The sequence below is a fragment of the Salvelinus sp. IW2-2015 genome, linkage group LG17 (genome assembly GCF_002910315.2).
Source record: "Salvelinus sp. IW2-2015 linkage group LG17, ASM291031v2, whole genome shotgun sequence".
Classification (NCBI taxonomy): domain Eukaryota; kingdom Metazoa; phylum Chordata; class Actinopteri; order Salmoniformes; family Salmonidae; genus Salvelinus; species Salvelinus sp. IW2-2015.
The window spans coordinates 33,063,387-33,074,079 of NC_036857.1; the positions used below are offsets into that span (position 1 = coordinate 33,063,387).

General features: G+C 44.6%; 1 protein-coding gene across 1 annotated transcript in view; it reads right to left on the reverse strand.

Annotated features, from left to right (window-relative positions):
• LOC111976271 (multiple epidermal growth factor-like domains protein 6) overlaps positions 1-10,693 on the reverse strand; it is an 86,939-nt gene that overhangs the window by 51,549 nt on the left and 24,697 nt on the right. Inside the window, exons 3-10 of the mRNA XM_024005055.2 lie at positions 8,939-9,064; positions 3,954-4,076; positions 3,742-3,864; positions 3,299-3,436; positions 3,017-3,139; positions 2,440-2,562; positions 2,008-2,181; positions 1,652-1,783 (exon numbers count right to left, since the gene is read on the reverse strand). Coding sequence (XP_023860823.2) covers positions 1,652-1,783; positions 2,008-2,181; positions 2,440-2,562; positions 3,017-3,139; positions 3,299-3,436; positions 3,742-3,864; positions 3,954-4,076; positions 8,939-9,064 — 1,062 coding nt within the window. The remainder of the gene's footprint in view (positions 1-1,651; positions 1,784-2,007; positions 2,182-2,439; positions 2,563-3,016; positions 3,140-3,298; positions 3,437-3,741; positions 3,865-3,953; positions 4,077-8,938; positions 9,065-10,693) is intronic.

A 10,693-nucleotide genomic window follows, 5' to 3' on the forward strand; every position in this document is an offset into this window, starting at 1 on the left:
TCAAAATAGGCCATTTCTGTTGGATGATTATGTCTGACAGAATGTGAAATTCCCTTCAAACACAAGGTAGGTCACTTTTATACAGATGTAGGATCTTAATTTGAGCCGCAGGAAATGCAGCTGAACCCACACTAACACGCGGTTCAACTAACAGTATTGTTCTTTTATGTGCCCTACTTTTGTCCAGCTAATAGCCTCACCACCGCTCAAGCCACATTATGGACTAAATGTTCAAATCCTGTTGCTGCAGGATTATGCTGCTATGGCAATACTGGTTGAATTATGGTCCTACATCTGTAGCTTCACCCAGGAATGGGTTAACCCCATATGGGTTTGTTGACTAAAAACACAGCAGGTTCTCAATAACACCTGTGACTTTGAGGATTAAACCCTTTTAATGTTTTGATACACTACATGACCAAAAGTATGTGGACACCTGCTTGTCGAACATCTCATTACAAAATCATGGGCATTAATAAGGAGTTGGTCCCCCCTTTGCGGCTATAATAGCCTTCACTCTTCTGAGAAGGCTTTCCATTAGATATTGGAACATTGCTGCGGGGACGTGCTTCCATTCAGCCACAAGAGCATTAGTGAGGTCGGGCACTGATGTTGGGCGATTAGGCCTGGCTCTTAGTCAGAGTTCCAATTCATCCCAAAGGTGTTCGATGGGGTTGAGGTCAGGGCTGTGTGCAGGCCAGTCAAGTTCTTCCACACCGATTTCGACAAACCATTTCTGTATGGATCTCACTTTGTGCATGGGGGCATTGTCATGCTGAAACAGGAAGGGGCCTTCACCAAACTGTTGCCACAAAGTTGGAAGCACAGAATTGTCTAGAATGTCATTTCCTAAGGGGCCTAGTCCGAACCACTAAAAACAGCCCCAGACCATTATTCTTACTCCACCAAACCTTACAGTTGGCACTATGCAGTCGGGCAGGTAGTGTTATCCTGGTATCCACCAAACCCTGATTCATCCGTCGACCTACGCCAGATGGTGAAGCGTGATTCATCACTCCAGAGAACGCATTTCCACTGCTACAGAATCCAATGGTGGCGAGCTTTACACCACTCCAGCCGAAGCTTGGCATTGTGCATGGTGATCTTAGGCTTGTGTGCGGCTGCTCGGCCATGGAAACCCATTTCATGAAGCTCCCGACGAGCAGTTCTTGTGCTGACGTTGCTTCCAGAGGCAGTTTGGAACTCGGTAGTAAGTGTTACAACAGAGGACATATGATTTTTATGTGCTACGCACTTTTACACTCGGCGGTCCCGTTCTGTGTGCTGGTGTGGCCTACCCACTTCGCGGCTGAGCTGTTGTTGCTCCTAGACATTTCCACTTCATAAAAACAGCACTTACAGTTGACCGTGGCAGCTGTAGCAGGGCAGAAATTTTACAAACTGACTTGTTGGAAAGGTGGCATCCTTTGACGGTGCCACGTTGAAAGTCACGGAGCTCTTCAGTAAGGCTATTCTACTACCAATGTCCTATAGAGATTGCATGGCTGTGTGCTTGATTTTATACACCTGTCAGCATCGGGTGTGGCTGAAATAGCCGAATTCACTCATTTGAAGGGCAGTCCACATACTTTTGTACATGTAGTGTATATTTTGTTCTCTCTGCAGGGCATCAGGTGCAGAAGAGACTCACTCTGGTTGCAGACAAGGCCTCGCCACCCATCAGGACAGTCACAACGTCCCTCCTCCAGGTCACACACACCACCGTTGGAACAGTCGTCACACGTCAGGCTACAGTCATGGCCAAACGTTTCGTTTAGACACACTGGTGAGGAGGGGCAGGAAGAGGAAGATGAGGTACAATATACATATATGGTAAAGGAGTGAAGCCAATTTTGACATTGTTTGCTATCTAAAAAAACGTGTGCAAACAAGCTGTTTAGGATCTTTCTTATAAGCTGCTTACATCTGTGTTACGACTCCCTTTTCTGGGTATTACAACAGTCTTATATGTGCCTTATGTGGGTGTTGCTACAGGTGTATGTATACCAAAGGTCTTGGTGAGGGTGCTCGGGGCCCGGAGCTCTCCCAGGCCGTCCTCCTCATAGTCGTCATAGCGCTCCAGCGGCTGGAAGTTGTCATTCAGCAGCGTGATCTGGGGTGGAGGGAGCTGCACCGCGATGCGGCCGCTCCACTCCACTAGCTCTACTGCCCCCTCCAGGGCTGGAGGGAGAAAGTAGAAGCGTCATTGTCTCTGTCTCTGCACACTTAGTCTCCATTCTAGTATCCACTTTAGCATGCCACTTAAATCAACTCTGAGCCCTAGTTACAGCCTATAACGTCTACTGCCTGGCATAGCCTACCACTAAGGCCCAGAGTTTTTCTCCGCCAGGTTATGGTCAAGTCAGGATAAACTTCTGGCCCTAAGTATTATTTCGACCTGACTACCGCCCAGACAGGATTCATTTTCAATCCACTTACGAATACAGGAGAGACGGTTCTCGTTTAGCCGGTGTCCGAGGCGACAGTAGCACTGGAAGGAGCCGGCTGTGTTCTGGCAGGTATGGTCACAGCCTCCGTTGTCTACCAGACACTCATCCACATCTGCAACGTCAACAACCAAAACTAGAAAAGGTACATTTCCTGAAGAAAATCTATGTGCTTGCCGCGACTGTAGAGTTCAAGCTGCAGCAAACACACTAATACGGAAAACCCCATTAAAAAGCTGTTTAGGTTCAGCGAGATTACATCATTGTGCACAAAGGGTGTCTTCGTGCTTACAGACATCAACAACAGAACTTAAATCAGCCAAGACTACAATTATTGTCTTCCAATTTACCCAGTCCCTTGAGGCATGCCTTGCCTACCTGGTTAAATAAAGGTGAAATATATATATATATTTTTTTTAAAGGCATGCCTACATCAGGGAGAGCAAGCTGACTTTTATTCTGTTGTTTATGTCTGTAAACAGGAAGTCGACCCATTGTGTAGATAGTTCATTTAAGAAAAATGTTGATAGCATTTGATCAAGGAGGTTATCCTGCTAAATGGACCATACCATCACAGCCACACCCATCCGAGTTGAGACGGTAGCCAGCCCCGCAGTAGCATTCGTAACCCCCGGGAGAGTTCGTACAGTCCTGCTCGCAGCACGAGCTTCCCGTCTCGCACTCATCCAAGTCTAAAACACACACGGCCATTGATGACAAGTCTGTCTACGAAGGGACTTTAGTGCCAATAATTTGTCAATTTAATTCAATCGTTTTGAATTCATGGCACTAAAATCACTCCATATCGATCAAAACTGATTATATTATTCTCCAAACTGCTCTTTGCTCACCCACACATGTCCTGAGGTCATCGTCCAGATGGAAACCATGGTTACAGCTGCAGACAGGTCCGAGGGCGGAGTGTTGGCACTTTTGGGAACAGCCTCCATTGGCAGTTTCACAACCGCTCACAATCTCCATCTCGATACCTAAGGAGAGACAAATGTGGAAACCTGTTGTTCCAAAACAAACATACACACAATATTTTCTTGCAAATAATCCCTTTTTCTTGTGGCGCTAATGTTTTACTCTGACCAAAACATCTGTAATAGCCTTTGTTGTATTTTACTCTAAACTCCAACATGCCTACAGGAGAATATGGATGATGATTCATGCCAGTAAAAATGCTATAATAAAAGTGTAAATGTGTAATGCTATTTTGACATCACTGATAATTGGTAATGTCTCAATGAGTAAATGGGAGTTGACTGAGAGTGAATGAAAGTTGACTTACGATAGCATTTCCTGCCGTCGGCACCCAACTTGTATGCTGGGTTACAGACACAGGTAAAGGAACTCTGGGTGTTATGGCAACCGTGGGCACAGGCAGTTTGGCCTGTCTCACACTCATCGATGTCTGAGACACACACACACACCTTAATCATTGTAATCACCATTACCACCAATAGAATAATCCCTGGAAGCATAGTCAATTCGGAAGTTTACCTTCACAGTTTTTGCCATCCTGTGCCAATGTATATCCAGGACGACAGTCACACTGAGATCTTCCTCCTTCATTTCTACAGGTGTGCACACAGCCTCCATTTCCGTCTGCACAGGGGTTTCTCACTGGAACACAGTAACACCGAATGAGTACAATAATGTACGTACACATACACACACAGACTGACAGAAACACACACACAAACACATTCTCCATGCTCTTGCCGGCACTCTCCCTTGTGGATTTGTGGGAGTAAGAGGGTAATGGGGTTAAATGGGAGTCTTTCTCCCTTCAGATACGGCCATAATTACTTCCATGTCTGGACCCCCGAGAGGTGAATTTCTAAGTGGCTACATGTATTAGGAATCAAGTGCTTTTTCGTTTTTTTCTTCGTAGCTACTTGTTGTCGATGTATGGAAGACAGTGCACATCTAGCTAAGCAGGAAACAGAGAATTAATTGTAAACGAACAGAAAGTCAGAAAAGGTACAAGATTTACACATCTGCCCAAAGATAGAATTGATACAACAGTAACAATGTAACTTTTCCACAATGCCGGTTTGTTTGAAATCCACCCTAGGTATAACTATTTCATGCATTGCGCTCTTGGATGGTGCTTTGGTAACCAAGGCAACAGTGAGCCTCTGGTAAGACTCAGTTAATGTGTATTGGCCAGTCAGACCAATGGTCAGAGGTCGCCAAGCCAATGACAAGTCTCGCCAAGCCGACCGGTCTTTGTCTCAGACCTCGCAGTCGGATACAAGACTAGAGGAATTTCAAAGCTCGCCAAAGTGAACAGTAATTTACACTTCCCAACACACTTCCCAACAGCTGCAAGCTCTGCTTTATAACCTCATAAATTACTATAATTGTATTTTCCCCTCTATTTTATCAAAACCATTTAAATATCACTTCAATCCAATTGGATTGTAAACATCATTGACATTTCTCCGAGGGCTTTTTTGTCTTTTGATGTTTAAATGTAAAATTCCAACAATAGTACATATGTCTTGATATATAAAATACGACATGATGTATCTGAGATCTACGTGTCGACCACAATAAGAACCATCTGAAGTATAATTCAGAAGTAAGGATCCAGGCTGCCAATGGCCTTTGGGTAAGGACTGAGGACTGCCAGCCACGATATCTGAAGCCAACCACTCCAGCACAGCTGTGTAGTTCAGCTAAGCTCACAGTGCAGGGGATTTGTGAAAATTCTGTTTACTTTTTCATAGAAGCATGAAACTTGGTAAACTTGTACAGTTTGGGGCCCTGTACATTTAGATATGGAGGCATCGGAAAAACACCTGCCATTTTCCATTCCGCCATAACCAAATAAGGTATTTATTTCTCCTATCTCCTGAACCAAACATGTTATTACAGAGAAGGTGATGTTTACCCCTATGTTTTGATGGTCAAGGATTACAATGGTACTATGCACAACATCAAATCGCAACCTAGTGGCAGTGGCGGTCATTTTGCTATTCCGCCATAGCCGGCCAATGTAATTTGTCATATCTACTGAATGATATCATGATATCACAGAAGGTGATGTTTACACCTATGTGTTGATGGTCAAGGATTAAAATGATACCCTGTAAAACATCAAAACAGTTCAGATTATTATATAATGGTGGACTGCTATGGTAAACAATGGGAAAAAATCCAATGAAATCTCAGTTTCTGACAATGGGGAAGGGAGATGCCTAGTCAGTTGTACAACTGAATGCCTTCAACTGAAATGTGTCTTCTGCATTTAACCCTCTGAATCAGAGAGGTGTGGGGGGCTGTCATAATCAACATCCACCCCGTCTGCATCCGGGGAACAGTGGGTTAACTGCCTTGCTCAGGGGCAAAATGACAGATGTTTACCTTGTCAGCTCGGGGATTTGATCCAGCAACCTTTTGGTTACTGGCCCAATGCTCTAACCACTAGGCTACCTGCTCAATGTCAATGTACACCATATAATAATATTTCTGTTGTTGATTTGAACATTTGATTCAACTATTTTTTGAGAAACATTATACTTTAGGTTAAGCTTAGTTTGGGGGCAATGTGGAATCAATCATTTTTTATTCTGCTTTACTGAAAATGTATCGTCATGCTAAAGTACGAGCAAGAAAGATTCTGCACGGGACAAGGATGGATGTCTGGTCCCCCAGTTTATTAGGTCCACCCATCTAGTACAGGGTCGTACGTCCCTTTGCCTCCAGAACAGCCTGAATTCTTCAGGGCATGGAAACAGTATCAAGGGACCCAACATGTACCAGGAAAACATTCCCCACACCATTACACCACTGGATGGGGCCATGGACTCACGCTACTTACGCCAAATCCTTACGCCAACAGAAACCGGGATTTGTCAGACCAGGCAATGTTTTTCCACTCCTCAATTGTCCAGTGTTGGTGATCGCGTGCCCACTGGAGCTGCTTCTTCATGTTTTTAGCTGATAGGAGTGGAACCTGGTGTGGTCGTCTGCTGTAATAGCCCATCTGTGACAAGGATTGACAAGTTATGCGTTCCGAGATGCCGTTCTGCACACCACTGTTGTACTGCGCCGTTATTTGCCTGTTTGTGGCCCGCCTGATTCTTGCCATTCTCCTTCGACCTCTCATCAACAAGCTGTTTTCACCCACAGGACTGTCACCGACTGGATGTTTTTTGTTTGTCGCACCATTCTTGGTAAACCCTAGACACTGTCGCGCGTGAAAATCCCAGGAGGCCGGCCGTTTCTGAGATACTGGAACCAGCGCTCCTGGCACCGATGATCATAACACGTTCAGAGTCGCTTAGGTCACTCATTTTGCTCATTTTGCCCATTCTAACGTTCAATCTAACAGTAACTGAATGCCTCCATGCCCGTCTGCTTGCTTTATATAGCAAGCCACGGCCATGTGACTCACTGTATGTAGGAGCGAACCATTTTCATGAACGGGGTGATGTACCTAATAAACTGTACGTCTAAAAGACACATCTGGATTTAGAATTTGTCAGGATATAGTGTATATCCACAAAACTCCAAATTTGCATTGGAAATGGTCTGTATTCTTTAGAATATTAAAAACGTGTACAGATATCCCCTGATATGGATGCTTTTTCGCCCAGTGGCAGTCCACCATTTTATAATAGTCGTTACTCTTTATGATGTTGTACATGGCACAATTGTAATCCTTGACCATCAAAACATTGGTGCAGACATCACCTCTTCTGTGTTATTGTGTATGGTTCAGCAGATATGACGGGGAAAATACATTGTCTGCTTGTAGCAGAATAGCAAAATGGCCACCATGGATGCCAGGGGGCATTTTTTTATGTTGTGCATGGCATTATTGTAATCCTTGACCATCAACATAGAGAGGTAGACATCACATTTTCTGTGTTAACATGTTTGGTTCATAAGATATGACGCAGAATACATTGTTTGTTAATGGCGGAATGGAAAATGTCCACCACATCCGCCGGGAGGTGTTTTTGCGATGCCTCCATGCCTCCGTCTGAACATTTTCAGGGCCCCAAACTGTACAAGTGTACCAAGTTTCAAGCTTTTATGAAAAAGTGAACATATCTCCAAAGATTTGGCACATATTGCCTGGACTATAAGTTGTATACTCCATCTACTGTATCTGTAGCAGGAGGAAATCTGGGCGCTAGAGCTTGGGCAAGTGGTCATTAACACAAGTTAGCAAGTTACAATGGACAGAATCGGTGCAGTCTGCAGCCTTTAAGGAGACATAATTGTGTTTTATTGCATTTCAAATTCACCACAGGCCAAGGCTGCCAAACTCCTTCTGGGTGGTCATACCAAATGGGCATGGGAAACAACAATAGCCACAAGTGCAATTTAGTTTGTTTAATGTGCTACTTTTATTAGGCTGCGGTATTGGTTCATGGTTTTCATGGGCTTTGTTGGAGAAAACATAGTGGCGCTGGTAAGTTAAACACCAGGCTGGATTTATAGTCATAGAATGACATTAGATTTCTTTGGCCCCACGACAGATCAGACAGCCAGAAAATGAACTGTCGAAGCAGTCAATACAGCCAACACAGCACAGTAAGCATTTTGTTATTCCCTGTCATGAAAAACAAAGAAAAATAGGTTTGTGCCGCATGGCTCAGCATCAGTTGGCATCAGCTAGCATCACCAGCGTTGTTGTAGGGCAGCCCCCCAGGTGACTCTTCTTATCAACTGTATGCAATCATTTCCTTTGTGTCATTTTAGGAATTCAGCATTCTCTGTATTATCTCTCCAACCCCCATTGTCTCACCTCTGAGAAGCAGAGGTGACATTCATGTAAGTCTGATATCTGATTGGAGGTTAACTTGACAGTAATACTATTGGCCAACACCACAGATTTTTAATCCAAACAACTCAGATGCTTATAAAAGGGTCTTAGATTCCTTGTTCTTTCTCTTTTTGGTGCCTGAACTGCTGTGGTGAGATACAATCTGTCTCTGTCTCTGTCTCTGTCTCTGTCTCTGTCTCTGTCTCTGTCTCTGTCTCTGTCTCTGTCTCTGTCTCTGTCTCCACCCCATGGACTTTTAGGGCATGGCCTTTCAGGGTATGATGTCTTGTATAATGTTATCATTATTTTTTTCAAAGTAATTAAATAATACATGTATTTAGAATTCCATTCTCAGACATGTCTCAATTGCCTATTACTGTAACTCAACTATAGTGTGCTTGCATATTGCCAAATAATCTTTATGGAGTCGGATAATTCATTAGATGTGCTAATTGCTTCGTCTTATTATGAGTCACATGTGAGGTATTTATAATATAATATATGCTGTATATTCACATATACACAATATTAGTGCCCACAACATTGTGGGTTTCGATTCCCACTGGGAACATACAGGCTGCTACTCACTGTCGCTTTGGATAAAAGTGTCTGCCAAAATGGCATAAAGAGGACGGACTGAGAAGTTTGCACACAAGCACACACAGGTTTATTTTTATTTTAAATGGCCGACTACACTTACACTTGCAGTGTTTGCTGTCCTCTGCAAGATGATAGTTGGGTCTGCAGCGACACTGGTAGTGAGCCGGGGACAGCTGCACACAGTCCTGCTCACAGCCTCCATTTCTGACAGCACAGGAGTGGACGGCTGGGGAGAAACACACAGAGTGAGACATGATAGATCAACAATTAAAGGCGATGTACAGTACACAAATGTAATTGATTGATCATCATGTGAAGAAAGAGTACCTGTTTAGAAACTCTCAGTTACATTTTTGACCACTATTGTTTTTTAAATTCAGATTATCTACAATGACACAGGCAAATAGTTGTTCATGCGAGCAGGATAAACTTGCGGAAATGACATGTACAGTAGGTCTGCTCGCTCTGACAGCACAAGCAAGTGTTTGTCTACATGTTCTCACAAAGTGCAAGACACCACCCGATCGTTTCAAACATTCGATTTATGCTAACGCATAACCCAAGGTGAACTGCATCTCAAAGATGAGATGAAGCTCCTGCATTTTCATTTGGAGGAACTCAGAAAAAAGGAGTTCCAGTTTCAAAACAAAAACAAACATGAACCCTATCTACACTCCGATCTTGGAAATTGATGAAGACGCTGACCCCTCTCCGCTCCACTCTGTTTTCTCTTCAATTGCCATCTCAGAACAGAGGCCCAATAATAACAACGCTATTTTTTTGCTGCTCCATTAGCGAGACATCTGATTTGGGCCGATAAGCCTGCGGACAGCAGGGGGTACTTACAATACGTGGCTCATTGCAGTGGACCTTGACTAGAAGCAACCCTTGCTGCTCACCCCTAGATCCCTCAAACTCAACTCCGGACCTTCGGAGCCAGTTCCACTGCTTGGTTTCATTGTTCCCTTCTAATCGGGAACAGATTTAGACTTGGCACACCAGGTGCGTGCAATGAATGATGAGGTAGAACATCAAAGCAGCAGGCTCCAGACCTCGTAGGGTAAGAGTTGAATACCCCTGCTCTAGAGCCTAGGAACGTTATGCATATCTGAAAGGACTGGATAGGTATAAGCAATATGATAGTTGCTCAACCTTGCCCACTAGGTGGAACTTGCAATATTTCCCACACCTATCTTATCCTGTCAGATCTAGTGCCTAGAGTGGTATTGTAACGGGTGTCTAGATCTTCCTCCTCCTCGGACGAGGAGAGGAGAGAAGGATCGGAGGACCAAAATGCAGCGGGTTGTGAATACATAATGAATTTATTAAAGCAAACGACGAAACACGAAAACAAACACTTGGAAGAGAAGACAGAGATGCTCTCCAGGTAAGTACAGGGAGTAGGCGCAGGTTTCCTACCTGACTTCGCCACTCTCCCTTTAAGCCCCCCCCCCAAGACATTTTGGGGTTTACTCACAGGCTTCCTACGCGGTCGTCGTGCTGCTCCATTCGCCGGTATCCCTCTCGCACTGCGCCAGAGAATCCCAGGCGGGCTCCGGCACTCGCCCTGGGTCGATCGACCACCTGTCGATCTCCTCCCACGTAGTGTAGCCCAGATCCTTTTCCTGCTTCCACGCTAGCTCCTCATATCGCCACCTCTCTGCTTTCGCTGCCTCCAACTCAGCTTTGGGGCGGCGATATTCTCCTGGTTGAGCCAGGGTCCTTCTCCGTCAAATATTTGCTCCCAAGTCCACGAGTCCTGGTTTCGCTGTTGAGCTCTCCCCCGCCGCTTGGTCCTAGGTTGGTGGGTGATTCTGTAACGGGTGTCTGATCTCCTCCTCTCGACGACGGAGAT